Source organism: Giraffa tippelskirchi, chromosome 2 (assembly GCF_054371585.1).
Source record: "Giraffa tippelskirchi isolate mGirTip1 chromosome 2, T2T-mGirTip1v1.2.pri, whole genome shotgun sequence".
Taxonomy (NCBI): Eukaryota; Metazoa; Chordata; class Mammalia; order Artiodactyla; family Giraffidae; genus Giraffa; species Giraffa tippelskirchi.
Window position 1 is genome coordinate 131,219,475 of NC_137276.1, and position 25,809 is coordinate 131,245,283.

Here is a 25,809-nt window from a genome sequence, read left to right on the forward strand (position 1 = left end):
CCCACACCTTGAAAGTGAAAGTGGAAGTCGCTCAGTCGTGTCTGACTCTTTGCAACCCCATGGACTGTATAGTCCCTGGAATTCTCCAAGCCAGAATACTGGAGTGGGTAGCCTTTCCCTTCTCCAGGGGATCTTCCCAACCCAGGGATCAAACCCAGGTCTCCTGCATTGCAGGCAGATTCTTTACCAGTTGAGCCACAAGGGAAGCCCATACCTTACATAAAAATTAATTCAAAGTGAATCATAGATATATATGTGAAATGTAAAACTATAAACAGTTTTAAAAGAAAACATAGGAGAAAATCTTTTAGACCTAGGGTTAAGAGAACTGTTCTTAGAAATGACATGAAAAGCACTATCCATAAAAGCAAAAACTGATAAATTGGAAAGCATCAAAATTAAAAACTTTTGTGTTGTAAGCCCTATTTATACTATCCAAGACATGGAAGCAACCTAGGTGTCCATCAGTGGATGAATGGATAAAGAAGATGTGGTACATATATACAATGGAATATTACCCAGCTATAAAAAAGAATGAAATATTGCCATTTGCAGCAACACAGATGGACCTAAAGATTATCATACTAAGTAAGTCAAACAGAAAAACACAAATATGATTTCACTTATATGTGGAATCTAAAAAAATGATACAAATGAACTTATTTACAAAATACAGACTCACAGACAGAAAGAAAACAAACTTACGGTTACCTAAGGGGGAAGTGGGAGAGGGATAAATTAGGAGTTTGGGATTAACAGATACACATACATATATAGAATAGTTAAACAACAGAGACCTACTGTATAGCACAGGGAACTATATTCAATATCTTATAATAATCTATAATGGAAAAGAATCTGAAAAATAATATATATTTTTTTCATATATACGTATATATATGAAACTGAATCACTTTGCTGTATACTTGAAACTAACACAATGTTGGAAACAACTATATTTCAATAAAAAATAAATATAAACAAAACAAAAATTTTGTGCTGCAAAAGACACTGGTAAGGGCATGAAAGCAGGTTGAAGAAAAACATTTTTAAACCACATGATTGACAAAGGTTTTGTGTCTAGAATATACAAAAAATTCTCACACTCAACAATTAAAAAAAAAAGATAAGCTTCAAACAATCCAATTAGAAAATGGGCAAAACACTCTAAGATATTCCATGAAAAAGTGGATACTGATAGAAAATAAGCTTATGAATATGTTTAATATCATTAGCCATTAGGAAAATGCAGATTAAAACTTAAAAATATCACTACCTACCTATAAGATAAGCTAAATATAGTGATAATACCAAGTGTTAGAGAGAAAGCCAAGAAACTGGATTCCTCATATGTCAGTGGTGGGAATGGCATAGATGCTCTGGAAAGATAGTTTGGCAATTTTTTGTAAAATTAAACATGTAGTTACCATAATGATGCAGCAATTGCACTCTTGGGCATTTATCCCAGATAAAAGAAAACTTATGTTCACACAAACTTCTATACATGAATGTTTATTGGAGCTTTATTTGTAATAACACCAAATGGGAAACAGTAAATAGTCTGCTACATTCATACCATGGAATACTGTTGTATGTACGTTAGTTGCTCAGTTGTGTCCAACTTTGCGAACCCATGGACTGTAGCCCTCCAGGCTCCACTGTCCATGGAATTCTCCAGGCAAGAATGTTGTAGTGGGTAGCCATTCCCTTCTCCAGGGGATCTTCCTGACCCAGAGATCTAACCTGCGTCTCCTGTATTGCAGGCAGATTCTTTACCGTCTGAGCCATCAGGAAGCCCACCATAGACTATTATTCAGCAATAAAAAGTAATGAACAATTGATGCATACAACAACCTGAATGGCTCTTGAGGGCATTGTGCTCAGTAAAAAAAACTCAGTATCAAGAGGGTTTATACTTTAAAACCTTTAAAGATTTTATGTATACTTTATAATTCCATTTATATAACATTTTTAAAATGATAAAACTACAGTTGGCAAACAAGTTAGTGGCTACCAAGAGGCAGGGATAGATGTTGGGAGGGGAAATGAATATAAACTGAGTATGAGAGGGATCTTTTGTGATGATGGAACAGTTCTGTGTCTTGATTGTGGCTATATAACTGTACATACATGGGATTGCATATGCTTATATTACATAGAAACACACACAAATGTGTGCATGTGAAAACTGAAGAACATCGAACATGGTCTGTAGTCTAGTTAAGGATATTGTACCAATGTCAGTTTCCTGTTTTGATACTGTGTTCAAGATGTCACCATTGGCGGAAGCTGGATGAAGGGTATTATAAATGTTTTAAACTAAAAAGTTAAAAAAAAGCCCTAGGTAGTGACTAAAAATGCTTATAAAAATTTTGGAAGTATCTGTATTTTATTTAGTTCAGTTCAGTTCAGTTCAGTCACTGAGTTGTGTCCGACTCTTTGCGACCCCATGAACCACAGCATGCCAGGCCTACCTGTCCATCACCAACTCCCGGAGTTTGCCCAAAGTCATATCCATCGAGTTGGTGATGCCATCCAACCATCTCATCCTCTGTCGTCCCCTTCTACTCCTCACCCCAATCCTTTCCAGCATCAGGGTCTTTTCCAATGAGTCAACTCTTGGCATGAGGTGGCCAAAGTATTGGAGTTTCAGCTTCAACATCAGTCCTTCCAATGAACACCCAGGACTGATCTCCTTTAGGATAGACTGGTTGGATCTTCTTGCAGTCCAAGGGACTCTCAAGAGTCTTCTCCAACCCACAGTTCAAAAGCATCAGTTCTTCAGCACTCAGCTTTCTTCACAGTCCAACTCTCACGTCCATACATGACTACTGGAAAAACCATAGCCTTGACTAGATGGACCTTTGTTGGCAAAGTAATGTCTCTGCTTTTTAATATGCTATCTAGGCTGGTCATAACTTCCCTTCCAAGGAGTAAGCGTCTTTTAATTTCATAGCTGCAATCACCATCAGCAGTGATTTTGGAGCCCGAAAAAATAAAGTCAGCTACTGTTTCCACTGTTTCCCCATCTATTTCCCATGAAGTGAAGGGACCAGATGCCATGATCTTAGTTTTCTGAACGTTGAGCTTTAAGCCAACTTTTTCACTCTCCTCTGTCACTTTCATCAAGAGGCTTTTTAGTTCTTCACTTTCTGCCATAAGGGTGGTGTCATCTGCATATTTGAGCTTATTGATATGTCTTCCAGCAATCTTGATTCCAGCTTGTGTTTCTTCCAGCCCAGCGTTTCTCATGATGTTCTCTGCATATAATTAAATAAGCAGGGTGACAATATACAGCCTTGACGTACTCCTTTTCCTATTTGGAACCAGTCTGTTGTTCCATGTCCAGTTCTAACTGTTGCTTCCTGACCTGCATACAGGTTTCTCAAGAGGCAGGTCAGGTGGTCTGGTATTCCCATCTCTTTCAGAATTTTCCACAGTTTATTGTGATCCACACAGTCAAAGGCTTTGGCATAGTTAATAAAACAGACATAGATGTTTTTCTGGAACTCTCTTGCATTTTCATTGATCCAGCGGATGTTGGCAATTTGATCTCTGGTTCCTCTGCCTTTTCTAAAACCAGCTTGAACATCCGGAAGTTCACGGTTCACGTATTGCTGAAGCCTGGCTTGGAGAATTTTGAGCATTACTTTATTAGTGTGTGAGATGAATGCGATTGTGCGGTAGTTTGAACATTCTTTGACATTGCCTTTCTTAGGGATTAGAATGAAAACTGACCTTTTCCAGTCGTGTGGCCACTGTTGAGTTTTCCAGATTTGCTGGCATATCGAGTGCAGCACTTTCACAGCATCATCTTTGAGGATTTGAAATAGCTCAACTGGAATTCCATCACCTCCACTAGCTTTGTTTGTATTTTATTAATAACTTGAATTAAGGCAATGATGATTTTGAACATAACAGAAGTGTGATTATTAGGACTCGCTGAGCATTCTAGGTGAGTTAGAGGGAGTCCTCGCCTGCTCCGCGCCTACAGGCAGTGGGGAAGATGGTTCAGTGAATAGCACATTGTCTACTGCGAGGTGGGCGTGTAAACAGCCATCTGTAACCTGAGTCAAATCAATTGAATAATTGCAAGCCAAATGTGGCAGGAATTGAGAGTAAGGAAATTTTAAAGTGGTCTAAGCAACTGGGGGAAATTTATTCGAGGAGGTGATTTCTGAAGTGAATCTTGAAGGATGGATCTGATTCTGAAGGTACAGAAGAGAGTTAGGAAGTTTTTCAAATGTGTATCCTAGATTTTTTTTGGTTAGTATTTTCTTATTCAAACTTCTACTTTTTCTCCATACTTACCCTTTCATGCCTTTAGCCTATGAAGCTAGATGTGTTTTATATGCGGTAAAAATTCACCATGGGGACTAGCTTGAAATGTGCTTTTTTTTGAAGTTCAAAGAGCATTTAGAGTCACTTTGTAGTTCTTCAAAGAGAAATACTTTGAGAGAGAAGTTTCAGTCCTGGGTTCTATTGCCATTTGCCTAGAGGTAGCAACCTGCAGCCTTGTAGCTGGGAATCCTGCCAAAATAAAAGAGTATTTCTTCCACCTTCTTAGTTTTCTTTTCTTTTTTAAATCAGGAAGAACTTGAGAAATAAATCAAAATTGAAAAGCAAGTACTGCAGACAATAAAAAATACTGTCCCAGGTAGGGACACAACAAACCATTTGCAGTTAACAGAGTTTTGATTCTGGTGTGTGTGTGTGTGTGTGTGTGTGTGTGTGTGTGTGTGTTTACTTAAATTTGAGCTCCAGCCCAGAGGAGCCAAATTCCAGAGGAAAGCTAAAAGCCAGATATAAACACACCTGGAGCACAGGCAATGTATTTCCTCATTTATTGAAATGAGGTAGTTACATTTTACTCAGGCTTACCTTATCTTATTGGCAAGTGTTAAATGTATTGTTAACCTAGTGAAGTTTTACTCTATTTTGGCAGACATGAATTTGTCCTTTAGGAGAAGACTGAAAGAACCCTTTAAATTTATTTCACAGATGAGGAAACAGACCCAAAGAAAATGCTTTTCCTTCCTCAAAGAATAACTGGTTTTCAAGCTGTTCATTCATTCCTTTTTTTGTTCATTCACTGCCTTCTGAGCATCTATGAGATACTTACTGCTCTGGGTGTTGGGGATATAGAGACCTGCACCAGGGAGCTTACCTAAGCGTGTTAGTGAAGGAGGGCTAATTGAGATAACTTAAGAAGTAAACAAATGAAATGCCTATTTCATCACAATGTTAAGTGTTGTAAAGAAAAGAAGTCCAAGGAGAGGAAGTTCCTGACGGGGCAGAGGAGCCCAGGGAAGGCCTTTTCCAGGAGACAACATTGAAGCTGAGACTTGAATGATGAGAAGGAGCCATCTGTGTTAAGACACTGAGGGAGATTGTCAACAGGTAGAGGAATTGCTGAGGCCTTGAGGCCGGAAGGCAGCTTTAAAGAATCCAGAGCAGACGAGGGCCCCAGGAAGGAGATGCGCTGTTGGATGAAGAGCTTGAGGGCTGCACCCTGCAGGCCTTGTGGGCCTAGGGGGAGACTTTTGAAGCCATTGAAGGTTTAAATCACAGGAGTTGTGGGAGCTTATTTATCTTTTTAAAGTATTTTGTTGAGTGTGATGTGGAATGGTAGAGAGGCAAGAGCAGAGACAGGGAGGCTAGCACCACACTCAGGCCTGGCAAGAAGGTTCTGGCCTAACTCGAAGGTGGTGGCAGAGGTGAGCGCAAGAATTGAGTGGATTCAGATTATATGTTTGGAGACAGAACTGTTAGGACTGCAGTTCCTTTGGATGTGGGTTTGAGGCCAAAGGAGAAGGACTCAGAATGAAGGTTTTTGGCTTAAGCGATAGGATAGGACCATTTCCTGAGATGGGCAAGTCTGGAGAGTTGCAAGTTGGGAACAGTGCAGATGGGTGAGAAAGAATTTATTAAAAAAAAAAAAAGCTATTGAGATCGGGAAAAATAGGAGTAGATCCATTTTGGTAGAGCAGTATGAAGGCCTCACTCAGAAGTTGGCATTTATTTTTATTTTTTACTAAATGAAATGTCGGCTATTGTATTTTATTGTTTTATTTTTTTTTATCGGTGTATAGTTGCTTTATAATGTTGTGTTAGTTTCTGCTGTACAGCAAAGTGAATCAGCCATGTATGTATATATATATATATATATATATATATATATATATATATATATATATCCCCTCTTTCTTGGATTTCCTTCCCATTCAGATCACCACAGAGCATTGAGCAGGGTTCCCTGTGCTTTATAGTCAGTTCTGATTAATTATGTAGAATTTGACATTTAAGGTGAGATATGAAAGGTATGTAGAGCCAGCAGAGGGAACATTCCAGATGGAAGGAACCATAGTGCACAAGTACAAAGGAAGCAAATGGGTTGGCAAGCTAGAGGTAAGCAACAAGAGCTACGGTGGCTGCAGGGTTGGAAGTAAGGTAATCAAAAGAGTGGTTTCTGCTTTTCATATTGCTCAGGGACAAGTCTGACACTGTAACTTAGATGTGCAAAAAGAAATCTTGCTTTCTCTCTCTCTAGAGCTGACCTGCTTTTTCTCACAGCTGCCACCCTGAATGGGAGTTGAGACTGAAAGAAGGGACCAGAAATTTAAAGCTGCCAGTTTGTGGTATACTCATCACTTTCAGATGACTCCATTGTCTTTGCAAGGTGGCAGGGAAGAGAGGCCTCAGGTCTGCCCACCAGTTGTCTGCTGTCTTCTAGCTCCTCCTGTCTCCATCTTGACAGGTGGAGCCAGAGCTCTTGTCTTGTCCTTGTCCATCCAGTCAGGTGATGGGGTTGGGAGCGCTTTGCTTACCTGTCTCTGGAGAAATCTTAGTCTATTCTCTGGGCTCAGTTGGTGCAGACGTCTTTCCTGCAGACTCACTTTTCTTCCATTTTCTCTGATGTCCCAGTTTCTTCTCCCTAAGGTCTGAGGACTCCTGTTATTCCCAATTTAAAGTACCTCAGGATGACATCATTTTGCTCTGTGGCCTCTTTGCCAGCAGCAACATCATCTTCTCACATCCTTCATGAGGCAGACAGGAAACTCTAAATTTCTCCTGTGCCACAAGGAAGGCTCTGGTTAATTGATGCTTTCATTACCTGACTGGGCTGTGCTGCCATTTTCACTTTGTTGCATCATTTATTGTTGGTACCCTATATGGTGATATCTTCCCAGGATTATGAATAGGAAGTGGCAGAAGCTTCTCTACTTTTAGTTTTTTTCTTGACTCTTGTCTTCCCTGATACCAGCCTGTCAGATCTTATGGTGTAGAGAAGTGTGGTGGTAATGATCCCTAGCACATGATGCATCTTGCTTCCCCTACCTCTCTTCTTTTTGTAGTAAATTCTCTGAGCTGGAAGGAGTAGGTGTCCTTCTTCCTTATGATAGTTTTAAAAGGTGTCTGCAAATACCTTGATGCTCTTTCCATCAAGAGGTGGAGTCTATGTCACTTCTCATGAACCTAAGTAGACATTTGCTTAATGAAAAGAATATGGCAGAAGTTATGCAGTGTGACAGAAGATTAAATTAGAGAAGGCCGTACCATTTCACCAGTTTCTCTTAGGACTTGCTCTGGGAGCCTTCAGCCACCATGTGAGTCCAGCTACCCTAGGACAGCCGTCTGAGGAGATGATGTGGAGATGAGAGAAAGCGTTAGAGAGGGAGGGAGAAAGAGAAAGAGAGAGAGGGAGAGGACAGTGAGCTGTCAGCTATTCATGTTTGCCCAGCCCAGGTGCTGACATGCAAGTTAAGAAGGCTTCAAGGTGGTGTCAGTTTCAGTCAATGTTTGACTGCAACCTTGAGAGATGCCCTGAACAGGAAACACCCAGCTAAATTCATTCCTTGCTCAGATTCACGAGTGAAATAAATGGTTGCTCTCATTTTAAGTCTCTCTTTTGGGGTGGTTTGTTCAGAGGACTGAAGCACTGACTCCTTCTGGAGCTCACATTCTTACCACTCTTTGTCTTCTTTCTTCAATAACCTCTACATTATGGTTCATAACTAAATTGTAGGTCCAGAACTCTAAGTGGAGTGACCACTTTTCCTGATTTGGAATGAAATGGTTCATGGGATATGGGACTTTCAGGGCTAAAACTGAGAAAGTCCTGGGCAAATAAAAATGAGTTGGTCAAGGCTTGCTTTTGTTATATAAAGGAAGCTGAATATATTTACAGAGATTTTAAAATTAGCGATTACTATTTTTTAAATAAGAATTTTAATAAGAAGCAGTTCTGGGCATGGATACTGATCTTTGTTCTAGATGGTATCTGCCCTCCCAAAGGGGTAAATGCTTCAGTGAGTGGGCTAACACAGGCAAGGACAACTGTAGAATATGAAAATATTGTTTTAAATGTCTCACAGTGTACAGATGGGGAGAATGAATCCAGACCAAGTCACTGCTTTTCCCAAGGGCTAATAGAAAATAGGCCATGATTGGGATCAGATATTTGGATTTCAGTCCAGGGCTCTTACCTCCATTTTATGTCATTTCCAATCCTTATCAGTATTACCATATGAATTTGGTATAGTAGTGAGCCCTGGAAAATACTTAGGCTGAGGGAGAGGTGTCTTTACCAGTAAGATTGCTTACATCTTCAGCTCTAGGCAGCACTGATTAGACTGAAATCTAAGTCTCAGCCATACCTTTCAAGCCAGAAAGTACATCTGGCTTGAAAACAAAACCCTAAACCAACTTTAGGTCTGTTTGGAAACCAAGTGTTTAACTATCTCATTAAATGTTAGTGAAAAATTTTTGGCTCTGGTGCTGCCGTCCTAGAAGAAGTCAAGTTAACTTTGGGCCCCAATTTTAGCACTCTTCAGGAAGGTGAAGGATGGGAGGCTTCCAACTTGTAGCAAAGCCAGCGTAACTGGATATGGGCAGGAAGCCTTCCTGGGTGTATCTTTTGGCAAAGAAACCAAGACAGCTTTGGCTAATAAATTTTGTTGTTGTTGTTGCTTAGTCAGTCAGTCGTGTCTGACTCTTAGCAACCCCATGGACTATAGCCTGTCAGACTCCTCTGTCCGTGGGATTTCCCAGGCAAGAATACTGGAGTGGGTAGCCATTTCCTTCTCCAGGGGATCTTCCCAACCCAGGGAATGAACCTGCATCTCCTGCTTGGCAGGTGGATTCTTTATCACTGAGCCATCTGAGAAGGATATGGGCGGACAAGCCTTCCTGAGTGTATCTTTTGGCAAAGAAACTCAGACAGCTTTGGCCAATAAAGAGAAGGCTGGTAACTATCTGCTCTGCCTAGGGCTAAAGATGGCAAACTAGGTCGACGAAGGGTGGAGGAGAGGAGCCTTACTGACTTGGCAGGAGACAAGCACTGTGGTTCTTGCCCCACCTCTGTTGAGAAAGTATATGAGGTATGCTTAGGTGTGGGCCTTGTGTACCTAACAGCCAGAATAGAGCTTTTAATAAAGAAGGCAAATTGCTCAGTGATATGACTCCAATGACTTGGCAGCAAAGAACCAGCCCCATCCTGTCCAGGGGAACCAGGAGGAAGCTGTTCTGACCAGCAAAGCACCATGGTAACTAGGCCATGAATCACAGACAGATTAGATTCAGCTGATGTGAGGAGGCATGAGTTCATTTCATGTAATGATCAAGAGAAAAAGCCCTATAGTTTTGCACAACCCTTGGACTCATTCATGAGAAACTGAAAGGTTAAAAAAAAAAAGAAAGAGTTAAAGCTCTTGGGATGAGATACTATTTTGAAATTTTTAACCTTTGCTTTTCTTCTATGTTTCCTCCTTTCTCTTCCTTCTATTGTTGCAGGGTAGTGAAGTCTATTCTTTGCTTCTCTGGAGAGGTATGGTTAGGAGAAAAACAAGCATAGTCTACCTGTCTTTCTGGCTTTGGGGGCAAAGGTGGGGAAGGTGTGGGTCAGAAAGTACTGGAATAACATATTGGCCAGAAAACCAAATGAATAGAGGTTTCTCTGAGACTGGAGAGGGAGTGTCCAGGGCTGGAGAGGAGGGAAAACAGAGCACTCTGAAGTCCTGGGACAAAGAAGGAACATGCTCTGAATCTTTCAACATTCATTCATTCCTTAACTTCTGTATACACCATGAACTAGTCTAAGGGCGGTGAACAAATGCACAAAGATCTTTGCTCTCATGTGGCTTACATTTTAGTGAACATCAAAACGTGTGGCATTCTGGTATGCCAGAATTCTAAGTGCATGGCCTGTATTTTACTTCTTACAACTTATTGAATTAGATACTATATTCCCAGCTTACAAATGAAGAAATTGAGACATATGTTACATAGTTTGCTGATCTCATAGTTAGTAGGTATCAGAGCTGAGTATTGAACCCAGAAAGGTGGTTTTGTTTTTCTTAACTGTTTGCTTAATTTCCAGGCAGGGCTCTGGAAAGGTGGCGAGACTCTAGAGTTAAGAAAGCTGCTTGGGACAGTTTCTCAGAGACTCCCAGGCCCCAGCAAGATTAGGGCAGCAGTAGGAAAACTCTGAAACTCCAGGGGCCACCACCTTGATGTTGGATGTCTCCGAGTCTGTCTTTCCCTGACTGCCTTCCACTGCCCAGATTCTGACACCCAGCATGACCAGAGGGGAGGGACCATGGCCTGAGGCTGGGTTTCCTCTTTGCCCAGGTGGATGGAAGCCCAAAACAGAAATTAAAAGAATTTAATGAAAAGAAGGAAGATAGTAAAAAGTTAAAAGAATGAAGATAGTAAAATAGAAAAAATGACAAAAATAATAAAAGAGAATAAATATTTTTCTGTAATTCTGAGTTTGTGGGCTAAAATCCAGCTGCATATTCTAGAAGGTGTGGGATTAGAACAAGCTAAGCCCTGTCAGTGTGAAGAGTTAAAAATCTGAATCTCGACCTCACATCTAACCCTTGATACTGGGACCTTGTAAGAGGAGCACCTAGGATTTCATGATTGCTAAAGATGGAGACCTAGTCAGGTTAGATTATTCATTGATTTTTTCAGAGTGGGTGTGGTCTACTCTGTGTGTCTGTTAATATTCCATTAAAAAATAAATGAACAACATGCAATATTACTCTCTAATCCATACAAATTCATCAGAATATTTGGTTTCCTCACAAAACACAAACCAGGAACTGTAGTAACGTTTGGGAATGAGCTCTCTGTAATCTGTGCCCTCAGCTACCCACACTGGGAGAAGACTTTCAAATCTACCTGTTATAATTCAGAGACATAAACAGATGAAGGTCTTGTCCACGTAGGTGAAGCTTATTCAGTTTCTGTTTAAGAAAAAAAAAAATGAGGAAGTGACTGCTAATGCATTGGTTTTTTTTTTTTTTTTTAATAAATTTATTTATTTTAGTTGGGGGCTAATTACTTTACAATATTGTAATAGTTTTTGCCATACATTGACATGAATCAGCCATGGGTTTACATGTGTTCCCCTTCCTGGACCCCCTACCCACCTCCCTCCCCATCCCATCCCTCTGGGTCATCCCATTGCCCCGGCCCTGAGCCCTTGTCTCATGCATCGAACATGGAATGGTGTTCTGTTTCACATATGATAATATACATGTTTCAATGCTATTCTCCCAGAACGTCCTACCCTCACCTTCTCCCTCAGAGTCCATAAGACTGTTCTATGCTAAGAAAAAAAAAAATGAGGAAGTGACTGCTAATGCACTGGTTTTTAAAGCCAACTTTTCTTAAGATTTGAGGCCATATCCCTTGAATGTGTGTGTGTGCTTAGTCGCTCAGTTGTGTCTTACTCATTTGTGTCTTACAGACCTCATGGACTGTAGACCACCAGGCTCCTTTGTCCATGGGGATTCTCCAGGCAAGAATACTGGAGTGGGTTGCCATGCCCTCCTCTAGGGGATCTTCCCAACCCAGGGATTGAACCCAGGTCTCCTGCCATGCAGGCAGATTCTTTACCTTTGGTAACTCATTTAGGTGGTCTAAACTCTCCACATTTTTTTTTTTTTTAATCAAGTTGGATTACTGCAAACAATATATTCTGACTTGATTTGACTTGCTCCCATAAAACTTGTTTTCCCTGGGCTGTAATTGAAGAGTATGCTCTGGTTTTCATGAAGTTTTAAGAATGTCTTTATAAAATTGTGGCTTGAAGACATTATCTGTTATGTTATGAATTTCCCTTTATTTAAGAACCCAGTGCTTTGTTATTTCTAGAATTTAGAAGACAATTGGGTAGACAAATTGGTTTCCTTTTATAACAAGCAGTGTATTCACTGACTGATTTCCTCAACCGCAATTGTGAATCAGGCCTCTAAAACTGGGCATTCTGCTCTCAGCTCTTGCCCCTCTCGGGGGACCACTGACTTTCAGTTTTCTGTATTCCCCCTTCAGCTCTTATTACAGGCACTGAGTGGATGTTTTGTTCTTCCTCATGTATGCTCATGTAGAAACTGTCATCACACCACCTTGTCTGTTCCTAAATGAGCTTAGGGGGTCTGCAGTGTCAAAGGGGAGAGGACAAAGATGTTTGTATTAATTTCCTATTGCTGTTGTAATGAATTACCACAAACTGAGTGAACACAACTCTATCTCGTACAGCTCTGGAGGTCAGAAGTCCCAAATCAGTTTCAGTGGGCTAGAGTCAAAGTGTTGGCAGGGCTGGTTCCTCTGGCAGCTCGGAGGGGGGAATCCATTTCCTTGTTTCTTGCAGTTTCTATGGTCATCTTCCTTGGCTTTCTTGGCTTGTGGCTCCTTCCTCATCTTTAAAGTTTATCACTCCAAACTCTTGTTTCTGATATTACATTTCCTTCTATCTGACTCTGACCCTTCCTGCCTCCCTCTTATAATGACCACTGTGATTATATTTGGCCAACCTGGATAATCCAGGATTGCCTCCTTATTTTAAATCCTTAACTTAATCACATCTGAAAAGTCCCTTTTGCCATGTAAGGTATGTATTCACAGGGTCTGGGGATTAGCAATATGGATATATTAGGGGCACCATCATTTAGTCTACTACAAAGGTCAGTAGTGAACCTGCCAGAGTTGGGGGTCCCTCCACGCCCCAGTACATCCAAGTCTGGGATGTTCAGCAGCCCTCCCTCAGTAAGAACACAGCTCAGCATTGTTTGTGAAGTCTCAGCACCTCTACTGCCCACTGTGATCTGTAATTAACAGCAGTTCAATGCACCTGGTCATCTTGTCTTCCTTCAGAGTTGAGCAGTTCTGCTTCCCATTGCTGCTGCTTCCTCTGTGTGTGTGCACATTCACCCTTCCCAAGTGCATTAGTCAGGGTTTGCCAGACAAACAGGCCAGTAGAAGATCTGTATATATAGATATAGATATAACCAGTAGGGTATCTATCATATCTATGTCTATATCTATGGGACTTCTCGGTCTCCGTCATTGTGTGAACCATTTCTTATAGATATAGACATAAGCATATCTGGGACTTCTCTGTTGGCTCAGCAGTAAAGAATCTGCCTGCAATTCAGGAGCCCCAGGAGACAAGGGTTCGATCCTTGGATCGGGAAGATCCCCTGGAGGAGGGCATGACAGCCGACTCCAGTATTCTTGCCTGGGGAATCCCATGGACAGAGGAGCCTGGTGGGCTACAGTCCATAGGGTCTCATAGAGTTGGATATGACGGAAGCAAACTAGCAGGCAGGCAGGCATAGACATACCTCTATATCTATATCTATATATCTATGTCTATATCTATATCTATCTATAAGAATTGGTTCAAACAGTGGTGGAGACTGAGAAGTCCCATAATCTGTTGTCTGTAAGATGGGAACCCAAGAAAGCCAGTGGTATAATTTAGTCCAAATTCAAAGGAAGTTCTGAGAACCAGGGAAGCTGATGATGTAAATCCCAGTCTGAGGACTGGAGAAGATGAGATGAGGTGTCCCAGCTCAAGCAGTGAGGTAGGGAAAAAATGGGCACATTTTTCTTTCTTCCACCTTTTATTCTATTCAGACCTTCAGTGAACTGGATGATGCCCACCTACATTGAGGAGAGCGATCTACTCTACTGAATCCACTGATTCAAATGCTCATCTCATCTGGAAATACCTTCAAAGACTCATCTAGAAATAATGTTTAATCTGGGCACCTGGCCAGTTAATTGATGTAAGATTAACCATCACATTGAGGAAGACACTGTGCCTGCATGCACAGGCACACCATCCATGAAGGGGCTGTGCTGGACATGGTTGAGTCCTACTGTTCAAATTCCCTCTAGGTCAAATTGATCCAAATGTTAATGATGCATGGTCTTAAAACTGCAGGTTGTGTGAACTGCTCTTGAATAAAGCTACATGGGCCATGTTTTAAATATATTTTACATAGCCCAGAACATGTTTTTATTTTTCTAGGTACACATCCAGTCATTTTGAATTGAAAGGATTTTGAACTTGAGACACCACAAATACAAGTGAAGTGAAGTCGTTCAGTTGTGTCCAACTTTTTGCGACCCCATGGACTGTAGCCTACCGTGCTCCTCTGTCCATGGGGTTTTCCAGGCAAGAATACTAGAGTGGGTTGCCATTTCCTTCTCCAGGGGATCTTGCCGACCCAGGGATTGAACCCAGATCCCCTGCAATGCTGGCAAATACAAAAGAGGAAAACAATTAAAATTTTACCCAAATTGATTGTGTTTATTTAATACAAACTACATTGGTTTTCTCACTTGGAATCCCACATATTCTCTGTGCGTGTGTTGTCCTGTAGTTTGGGTATCCAGTCTATGACTGTAGATTCAGTCCTACACAGTCACCTACTTCTCCTTCAGGAGAGGGAATATCCTGACTCCAGAAAGTGCTCCTGTAACATCCTGTACATATTTCAATCGCTCAATTTAATTCATTCCATTGTCATCATTATGCCTGTCTACCCTACTGGATGATGGGCTCTTCAAGTCATTTTTATATCATCTATCTTTTATCCACTCAGCAAGCATGGTGTCTGAGGCATTGTAAGTCTTCCACAAATATTTATTAAGTGGATTTGCTTATTGAAGGAAGAACTCATGTACTTTATTTGATTACATGATTGGAGTTTTGCATCATTTTCCGGTTTTCTTTTCCTTTGCATGCCAGAAAACTTCAAGCCAGACTTTATGCTCTGGGATAATAATTATCTTATCCCGATTCTAAAAGACTTTTGACTTCTGCTCATTTTTCTTTAAATTAGCATGATTACATATTTTTATTATGCATACATGCTCAGTTTCTTCAGTTGTGTCTGACTCTTTGTGACCCTATGTAGCCTGCCAGGCTCCTCTGTCCATAGGATTCTCCAGGCAAGAATACTGGAGTGTGCTGCCATGCCTTCCTCCAGAGGATCTTCCTGACCCAGGGATTGAACCCGTGTCTCCTGCATTGCAAGTGGAATCTTTATCCACTGAGCTATCTGGGAAGCCCACACATTTTTATTTTAGAAGTGATGATAAATGTTTTTTAGAATTACAAATAACATAATTTGTAAATAAAGATATTTGGCAAATTTCGGTTTATATCTGTTTCATGTTTAAGGAAAATTAATGCCTTTTGCCATAGTGAACCTAATCACTGTGATGGTAAAATTAAGAAATTCAAGGAGCAATAACTATTAGATAAACGTGGGAAGGTGGTGTATATTATGCTTATAAGTACGAAAGAAAAATGAGGATCATTTAAAAAACTGACCTCTGATCATTTGCAGATCATTTAAAGAACTGTATAAACTACAAATACATATAACTTATATGGAGAGAGTCCCTGAAGTTAATTTTGTGCAGATGGATGTTATGTATAACTGGAAGAACCATGTGTTGAAAAAATGTATTTTACCTTTAGTTACTTTACTGTTTTTCTTTTTTTATATCTAGGAGAAGGAGAAAAGGACATAGAAAAATCCAAAGGATTTCACAGAGGAAAAGGAGTATTAGGAACCTGGTGAGAAAGCCATACAGTGGTCCAATTCGAGAAATGCAGATACAAGATGCATGTACTAAGGTCAGACAGCAAAGTTTGAAAGGTGTACTTCTATCACAATGAGAGAAAAACAGGATTAGATTTAAGATTGGGGCATGGTTGCCTTGGCTACCATGTTACAGTAACGTAAGTCACCAAGAATATTACATTGTGAAGCTAGGATAGTCGTTGTCAAATTACTTTTGGTTTTGTTATAGGCTAACTGAAAGGCCTAGGGCCAGAGTGAAATGGGAAAACTGGAAGCAATAGAAGAGAAAAGAAAAATCAAAATACTTGATGACAAGCCAGAGTTTTATTTATTAAAGTTTTACTTTGGAAAATTTGAGAAAGTAAAGAAGTCCAGCATTTTCTTGAGCTGGAAACAGATCTTTAGTCTTACTTCTAAAGCAAACAGCACTTTCCAAGTGAAAACAAATAAAGGAAAGACTTAACAAAAAAGCAGTCATCTCACCACGAAGTGCATCAATATTTGCTCTTTATGATGACCAGAAATACCTGGTTTTGTTTTTTAAACCTGATGCTATAAAATTTTAGAAATTCTTACTAAAGGTTAAAGGTACATGATCTAACATTTAGTAAAAAATTGAAAAGAACTTTCCAACGGTAATAGAAGTTGCTCTTAAAAATGAACTCCAGCTTTAGAATAAAAAGTGTCCTCATTTAAAATGATTTGGTTTGTCAGTGTTGATGGAAACATCTTAGAAATTGGGAGGTGGGAAAGGAATGTGCCTAGGGGAAATGCTGGGATCTGCAGTGGATCCAGGGGGTGGCTGAGCTTGGCCTTCAGTGAGAGCTCTCATTCTTGGAAATTTCTCTCAGAGGGGACAAAACATGTAGCCTTCATTATATTTGAAACTTCCTACATTCATTATTAACATTTGATCAGGATATTTCACATGCAAACCCATATTTCTCTTGAAAAATCTGATAGCATACCACCATAGTAGCCATCACTGAGTAGAACTGAATAGTGGCTGCTCATTTGGGACAGAGCTACCTCCCCATTGTCCATTTCCCCCTCACCCTTTTATTTCCTCCAGACATTGAGGCTGAATGTCAACTGTCATCCATCTATCCCTGTGATGGTTATTTGTCTGATGGTAGAATTAATAGAATGTTAGAATATGTCCTGTGACCTCATCTGTGTCAAAAGAATGTGGCAGACCAAGATGCCATATGTCCAGGAACAATGGTAGAAAGCATATTTCCTTGTAGAAGTGAAAATATCCTAGGGATTCATAGGTATGCAATATAGTCCTGTACAAAAATCTCCTTCCTATTTTGCTCATTTACTCACTCATAGGCTTTGGGTTTAAGACGCCCAGTTTAACTTTTGTACCTGTGATCTTATCTTGGGGTGCAGATTACTCCTGAGACTGAAATAATATGTCTATTATTCCAAGAGACATTCCTGTTTTCTTTCTTTTCAGTGAGACTCTGGAGTTTTTTACAGTGGCAAAGTGCATATATCTAGGCCTATGCCAAAAATTTTAATCACATTCCTGTATTTCTCAGCTTCCCTTGTTTCTAGCCATGCAATCTAGTTTTGACCAATGAGATGTAGGTAGAGGATGCTGATGAGCCAGGGACTATTTTATTTCCCTATAAAAGATGACAGGCATGGTTGGCTTGGCCCTTGACCGTTCCCCCTTTCTTCTTTCTTTGAAATCAACAAGTTTTCTGGATATGCAAAAGCTACCTTGTACCCATGGGGAGATAGCCATGGGAGCAAAAGCCAATCTGTGAAGAATATTGAACAAAAATATAGCAGGAGTTTTGACTTTTTGGTGTAGCTGAGTAGCTAACCAATTGCTGGTAGTTGCCTAGTTTTGGTTATTTGAGAAAAATAAATTCTTCATTGTTCAATTTATGGTTGTTCATCTTTTGTGTTACTTGCAGACAAAGGTGTTCCTGGCTGATATGGTCTGTATCCCTCCTCTCTACTCATATGCACAATGCATCACACCATTCCTCTACATCCCACATTTGTCAGATTATGCCAACACTCCAACTCAGTTCCTGATGTACAGTATTTGTAAGGTAAATGGAACAAGATTTCTACAAAGATGAATAAGACAAATTCCTTGTCTTTAAGTAGCTTGTTATCTATAAGGAAAATTAGGTAAAGGCAAACATAATTGCAACACAAAGTAGAATAGGACAGTATTAGGGAAGAAGTGCAGGTTGTCATGGAGCAGTCAGAGGGAAGTAACACAAGTGCATATTTTGGTTCACAACTTCCTTGGGAGTTTCCTGGGTGTAATCGAAAATTGGCTCCCACACACAGAGGGTAGGGAGAGACTCAAGGAAGAGGCAGATCACTCCAGTTTGGTAGGTGACAAGTTTAATAAGGAAGGGAATAAATCTACATTGCTTGTCTTGGGTGGCCATAAGATGAGTAGATTTTCCCACTTACCCACCAGTGTCTTAAATTGGAGGACAACTTTTCTCATTATTAGAGAACTTTTGGTATTTAGTAAAGATAGGCCTTGCTGGCTATCACTGAAGCATTGCTGGGTGAATTTAGTAAGGGCTTCTATGTGTGTACCAGTGGGAAACAGAACATGATTGAACCAGTAGAAAACAGAACATGCCCACCTAGCCCTGAAGAGACAGGAGTTGACAGCTTTAGGAAGCTGGCCTGCTTGTGCACAGCATACACACTGACTGGGTAGGCAGCACTCTCAGGCATGAGGAGATAGACTGGGGGTGAGATATACTAGATCAGGACCCCCACCTTCTCCCCTCTTTCAATACTGTGTGTTCCATTCCAGGTGCCATGTGTTTCAACAGGTCCAGCTTGCAGCAGGACAATGGGATCCCAGAGGAGATTGAATAATTCCCTTTCACCCAGGGGTGCAAAGTCTCTGATCTGGGTGAGATATCCCATTGCAAATTCCAGGAGATAATTCCCAGGAGTGATGGGGCTTGGTGTTCTCAGCAACATAACAGGTTGATCCATGGTGAGAGCTTGGACAATGGTTTTTTCCCCACCATTTCCATAACTTTACAGTACGGGGTGCCTTAGCAGGGATCCCTAAGCAGGCAAATAGGGCAACAGGCCCTACTGGTTGATCATTCAAATGTCTCAAAGCCTGAGAGAGTATCTTAGTTCACTCTGTCAATAGTAATTATTTGATAGTAATTTAATGTGTTGTCTTCATATTCCATTTTTGGTTTCTACCAGCCCTATTGTCTTGCATATTGTAGGGGAGATGTAACCTCTATTTAATGTCATGTTCTTTTGCCTAGTCTTACACATAAGCCCTTTGAAATGTGACCCCCAGATCACTGCCTATTCTAGGAGGGTGTCCATACATGGTCCTCAGCTTCTCTAATCCCCTAACAGTAGTAGCCTGGTTTGCATAGCTTAGGTTAAACCACACAGAGTGTACACACAAACCAAGACATGTTTTGAGCCCTCACTTGTAGGGAGGGGGCCATTATAATCAATTTGCCAATCCCTTCCCAGTTGAGAACTGTGTTAGATGGGTCTGATCATCCATAATGTTGCCTTGGGCATTGTTTAGAGCACACAGGACATGCTGTTACTGCATTAAGCAAGTCACTGTACTTCAAGGGCAATTTGGTATCCTTGGCAACATGCCGTCCTACCCAAGCACTATGGTGGCTACCCCTTTTACACACCCAAATTCACTGTAACTATTAAAGGATCAGTTGCTAGGCTCATATCTGAGCTGGAGCATCAACTTCTGTATTGCCAGGGGGTGTCAGTGCCTTATGAGCCAGTACGCGGAAAATAGTGAGGACTGCCTCTGGGGCAAACCCAAATGTCCTTCCACATATCCTGACCCACAGGGGCCCACTCATGAATCACCTCTGCTTGCTTTCCATTGTCCAGAGCTGGGACCACAATCAGAGGGGCACTCTCTCCCTCTGCTTTCTCTGTCATACCCATACCTTCTGGAGTCACAGACATATCCAACCCAAAGGGTAGCTCTGCTTGGGATGTGCCCAGAGCTTTAATTGGCTTCACTAGTATTTTTACCTTCTCACAGGTGGCTTGCTGCTCTGACCTCTGGTCCCACATGTGCCCTTTCTTTAACACTGTGCTAGGTATGGAAGAAAAGTGCTCTAAAAGCATAAAATTCTTAGGAAGACTGGCATCTTTTTCACATTAGGGGTTGCACAGGCTTGCATCTTATCAAACACAGCTTCTGGGACAACACAGGTCTTACCCTACTAAACAACTCCCGTCAAAACTTTATGGTGGTGCCTGGGCCTTGACTTTTCTGTGAGTTCACTCCCATCTTCTCCCTTGCAGATGTTGTAGCAAAGCCTGTAAAGTGTCTGCAACAGAGGCAAGTCTTCACATGTTAGTGTGATATTATCATCAAACAAAACAAGACAGTATATCATCATTGTAATGGGCCATGTTACTGATGTGGGGGAGGAGGAGAACAGGGACAGGTCTTGGCCACCATCACATGACATAGTTTGGGACTGCGCAGGTAACCCTGAGGAAACACTTGAAAGGTCCATTGTCGCTGCTCCTAAGTGAAGGCAAATTGATCTTAGTTATCAGAAACCTGTAGGTTTCAAAATCTTTTCCACAAATCTTTTTGAGGATAAGCACTTTTGCAGGAACACTTTTGTCACAGCATCAGAGTAAAACAATAACTGCCTGCTAATGACAAAAGACGAAAAATGACCAAGTTAAAGGTCTGATTAGAGTTCATTATAATGCATTATAATGCAATTATCAAGAGAATTTGGTTATTTCTGTCACATACATTTTAAAGTTATGACTGATAACATTATACCAGGACATATCAGATTTTGAGGAATTTCATACAAGTATAACCTAAAGAAAATCTTTCACCCCTTCTTAAATTTGACAATGGTTCCCATGACGTTTAACATATATCAAAAATTATATAGTTGTAAAGCACTTAGCTTCTTTAATAGAGGAGTCTCAATTTTCTTAAGTAATCAAAGACCTGATAAAAACAAAATACAAAATCTTTGTTTTCTAGACAGATTACTTTAAGGTAAAGAAAAAACTTTGTTCATAATTCCTTACTAGAGCAAACTTTGTCCTTTTAACAGGGAGAAAATCAAATTCTAATTTTGTATTATACTTTGATAACTGTTGTATTTTTAAATATATCTATTTCAATTTTAGCTTGACTATACACAAAGCTTCTTTCTCAATATTTTTTTCTACAAACCTACAACTTTCTATATCCGTTCCAGGTTTTGCTGTATCTTTTTTTCAGTCTTGAAACAATCATTTTTTTAGGATAAAATTACTTTCTTTTTTTCTTTGTCAAAACAAATAAACAATGATCTTCATACCTTTCTTTATTTAAAAACCCCACATTCTATTTTTTAAAGCTTTTTTTCATATACAGTCATTCTCTTTCACCCTTGTCATTTCTAGTAATTTTGTGAAAGACTTTAGCTCTTTTACAAACAATTTTGGTAATACCCTCTGCAGGTAGGAAAAGATCACACATACACAAACATACATCTATAGACTTACATAAACATACAGACAAAAACAGAAACTTCATGGCTTTTATCTCAAGTCTTTAGCTATGAGTCAGGTATCCGCTCATATGGCTAGAGCTTTTTATTGATATTTTTGATCTTATGGAGGCTGTGGACTAGATTTTTGGGCAAAGGAACTTCTACAACAGTCTGTAGTTTAAAAAGCCTCTTTCCCTGTCTTTTTTGTTTTTTTCAGTCTCTGTGAGCAGTGTTTTGGTTATCTCCCAGGGTGTTTATATTTCAAAGACTTGATAAAAATTTACAACTTCAAAGGACAGAGAAAAAAATGTGAGTCTTCTCCTAGGGTTTTGAGGTAATTGCTATTTAAAATTTCCCTTTGTAATTGGATGGCATCAAGTGTTTCATCTGCTTCCTCATCAATCACCGTAGCATTCTCTTTATTCCCTTCACATTCCCAGGGATTCCACCTCTTAGTGTCCTAATCAGGCTTTATCACAAGCACTTGGACCTGTCCATGACAACTTGTGTCCTATCTTTGCAAAATGGTATGCTAAGGTCTCAAACTTATTGTCCTACCCTCCCATCTTGTCTGGTGGCCCAAAACCTGATAGTAATGAACAGTTTCACGTCTTTCTCTAACCTCAGCTTTTCTTCCAACTTTTTAACTCAAGCTCCGGCCGCCAATGGGGCTTTGATGTCCAGGGTCGAGCCTGGGTCTCCTGCATTGCAGGCAGATTCTTAAAGAATCTGTTTGATTCCTGGGTCAGGAAGAACCCCTGGAGAAGGGAATGGCAACCCACTCCAGTATTCTTGCCTGGAGAATCCCATGGACAGAGGAGCCTGGTGAGCTACAGTCCATGGACTTGCAAAGAGTCAGACAAGACTGAGCAACAAACACTTTCACTTTTAGGCTTCCCTGGTGGCTCAGTTGGTAAAGAAATCGCCTGCAATGTGGGAGACCTGGGTTCAACCCCTGCATTGGGAAGATCCCCTGGAAGACATGGCAACCCACTCCATGGACAGAGGAGCCTGGTGGGCTAACAGTCCATGGGATCACAAAGAGTCGGACATGACTGAGCGACTAAGCATGGCCCACAGTAGAATCCAGCCCATTGCAGCAGCCCTTCATTTTCCTTCTTTGGTGCAGTGTGCTCTGTGCAGTTTCTCAAACCCAAAATGCCAACTGGCATTTTCCAGGCATCCCCATACTCATGTGGCAGTCCACAAGCATCTGACTTACAGTCCACCCATCCTCACACAGAAATTGATGGTCAACTCAGGATTTCCCCCGTGGACGCCTCTTTTTCAAAGTCCATTTCTTCAGTCTCCTACCTGACTTGCCAATTGTAGGCTTGCAGTCTCCTCGGGAGCTTCCTGGGTATAATCAGAAACTGACCACCATACACAGAGAGCAGAGAGAGACCCAAGAAAGAGGCAAATCATTCCAGATTAGTAGGTGGTGGGTTTAATAAGCAAGGGAACTTCCTTAAGAGGTTTGTTTTGCGCAGCAGCATGATAAGATTTCTGGGGACTTCCCTGATGGTCCAGTGGCTAACACTCCCAATGCAGGCAGCCTGGGTTCAATCCCTAGTCAGGGAACTATATCCTACATGCCACAACTAAGACCCAGCACAGCCAAATAAATAAATATATGTTTTTTAAAAAGTGGATTTCTGCACCCACCTGCTAGAATCTGAAAAGTTTACATAGAGGCCTAAACTGGGTTCAGTCGCGTCCTCTGTCCAGACTGTCCCAAGGATTCCATGCTTTCTCAAGGCTGTGCCCTTAGAACAGCTCCCACAGTGGGAGTGGTAGGTAGAGTGTACATTCCAAGGACAGAGAGGGGGTAAGGAGCCTCTGATTCCCTGGGTTCAGCTCAAGGATCATGTCTTTTCAATGACCTCGCCCGACACTACTGCACCTAGTTCTTGGTTGGAGTTGTCAGGAGAGATTTCTTAAGAAGGTTGGGATTGGTGATGAGTCTTGAATGTCAGACAGAATGTTAGAGGATTGCCTGCTAGGGAGAGACTGGCATGAGGCAGAAACATGTTCGGGAGTGTGGGTTCTGCAGTTCCCTGCTCTGTCATTTCAGACCCACTAGTCTCAGTCGATCTTTCAGTGAGCAAGTTGGTCCCAGCTCTGCATCTTCACATGTGCGCCTCCTCCTGCTCTTGGGTCTCGCTTCTCCTCTTGTCTGCTTGGCCATCCTGGGCATGTTTTCTTAGAGAAGCCAAACTCAAGTACACCCCACCTCCTTTTGCTGTCTTGTACTGTGTCCTTTGCTTTTACACAATTTATATGTTCATTTGTTTAGCAATTGTTAATATTTATTGAAGACCTGTAGTGTTACTGGCATATTATATATGTCTGTTGGCCATCTGTATGCCTCCCTTGGAAAAATGTCTGTTCAGATGCTCTGCTTACCGTTTAATTGGGTTGTTGATTTTTTTTTTTTGGTATTGAGTTTTATGAATTCTTTATATATATTTGGATATCAACCCCTTATTGAATAGATCACTTGCATATATATCTCTCGTTTGATAGGTTGCCTTGCCACTTTGTTAATGGTTTCCTTTGCTGTGAAAAAACTTGTTAGTTTGGTGTAATCCCATTTGTTTGTTTTTGCTTTTGTTGCCCTTATCTGAGGAGATATAGCCAAATGCTAAAACTAATGTCAAAGAGCTAACTGCCTATGTTTTCTTCTAGAATTTTTGTGGTTTCAATCTTTCACTTAAGTCTAGTTATTTTTGAGTTTATTTTTGTACATAGTTGAAGAGTGTGTTGTATATTTTCATGTTACTAATTAGCATCGTCTTATTTTACCTGGAAGAACTCCTTTCAGTATTTCTTACTGCCATTTCAATAAGGTGGTGAACTCAATTGGTGGTGAACTCTCTTAGCTTTTGTTTGTCTGGGAAAGTCTTTATGTTCCTTCATTTCTGAAGGATGGCTTTGACAAATACAGTACTTCTGGCTGGCAGCTTTTTCTTTCCGTATTTTGAATATATAATCCCACCATCTCCTGGACTTTAAGGTTTATGCCGAGAAAACCACTGATAGCCTTATGGGGGTTCCCTTGTACATAACAAGTTATTTTCCCTTACTGCTTTTAGAATTCTCTCTTTATCTTTAACTTTTACCATATTAATTATAATGTGTCAGGTGTGTGTTTCTGGGCTTATCTTATTCAGAACTCTCTGGGATTCCTGGTCCTGAATGTCTGTTTCCTTCTCCAGACTAGAGAAGATTTCAGCCAGCATTTCTTCAAGTAAGTTTTCTAGTCCTTCCTTGCTCTCTTCTTCTGGGATCTCTTTAATGTGAATTTTATTCTACTGATTTTGTCCCAGAGGTCTCTTGAGGTATCTTCATTTTTGAAATTATTTTTTCATTTCCCTTCTCTGTCTGGGTGAGTTCAGTTGTTTTGTCTTCCAGCTTGCCAATTTATTTTTCTGCCTTGTCCAATCTGCTGTTGAACTCCTTTAGGGTATTTTTTTCAGTTCTGTTATAACTTACATTTGATATTTTCTTGTATTTTCTATCTCTTTGTTGAAGTTCTCACTATGTTCATCCATTCTTCTTCTGAGTTCAGTTAGCACCTTTATAACCATTACTTTGAACTTTTTATCAAGGAGATTGTTTATCTTCATTTTGTTTAGTTCTTTTTCTGGGGTTTTATTTTGTTCTTGGATTGGAACATATTCCTCTTTCTCCTCGTTTTGCCTACAGCTCTGTGCTTGTTTCTGTGTATTAGGTAAATCAGCTATTTGATTTGTCTTGAAGGAGTGGCCTTATTTAGGAGTTGTCCTGTGGAGTTCAGAAGTGCAATCCCACTGGTCCACCAGAGCCAGGAGCTCAAGAGATGCTCCTTATGTGATCTATGTCACCCTTCCTGTTGTGGTGGGGCCACAGCTGCTGTGGTGTGCTGGTGGGCTGGGCTATTGCCTGCCTTTCCCCAAATGTGAGGCCCAGCTGAGCTGTAGGGATGAGCAGGACTCTCAGTGGGCATGCCCAATGATGCTAACAGATTAAAGAGAATTCCAAAATGGCACCGTCCAGTTTTCTTTGCTATATTTTTCATTGATTTTCAAAGTCAGGTATTCTAGGGGTTCATTTCTCCTGTGTAGGATTGAGGGGCTAATGTGGAGCTCAGATCTCTCATTCCTCAGGGAAAAGATCTGTACCTTTGTGATCTCTCTTAATTGTGGATCACTGTGACTGGGATGTGCATTTTTTTCTTGGTAAGGCCTTATATCTCTGCCTCTCCTCTCAAACTCAGTGTGGTTCTTTTGCCTTTTGTTGTGGAAGCTCTGTTCATCCAGTTGTTCTCTATGTAGTCATAGGTTATGTTGTGTTTGTGGGAGGAGATAAGTCAGGATCTTCCTATGCTACCATCTTATATACACTTTTGTGAG

At 40.7% G+C, this 25,809-nt stretch overlaps 1 protein-coding gene across 14 annotated transcripts in view; it reads left to right on the forward strand.

Annotated features, from left to right (window-relative positions):
- The window catches only part of NMD3 (NMD3 ribosome export adaptor), a 288,544-nt gene that overhangs the window by 82,465 nt on the left and 180,270 nt on the right, over positions 1-25,809 (forward strand). For 4 of the 14 annotated variants that reach the window (XR_014077002.1, XM_081570730.1, XM_081570731.1 and 1 more), the window contains one exon: positions 15,817-16,588. Coding sequence is in view for 2 of the 14 variants with exons in the window: in XM_081570730.1 (XP_081426856.1) it covers positions 15,817-15,887 (71 nt within the window). In the remaining 12 variants the exon portion in view is untranslated. Of the gene's footprint in view, positions 1-15,816; positions 16,589-17,821; positions 17,963-18,696; positions 19,070-21,632; positions 21,725-25,809 lie in introns of those variants that run through there. The other 10 variants (XR_014076994.1, XR_014076995.1, XR_014077004.1 and 7 more) reach the window with 8 other exon arrangements.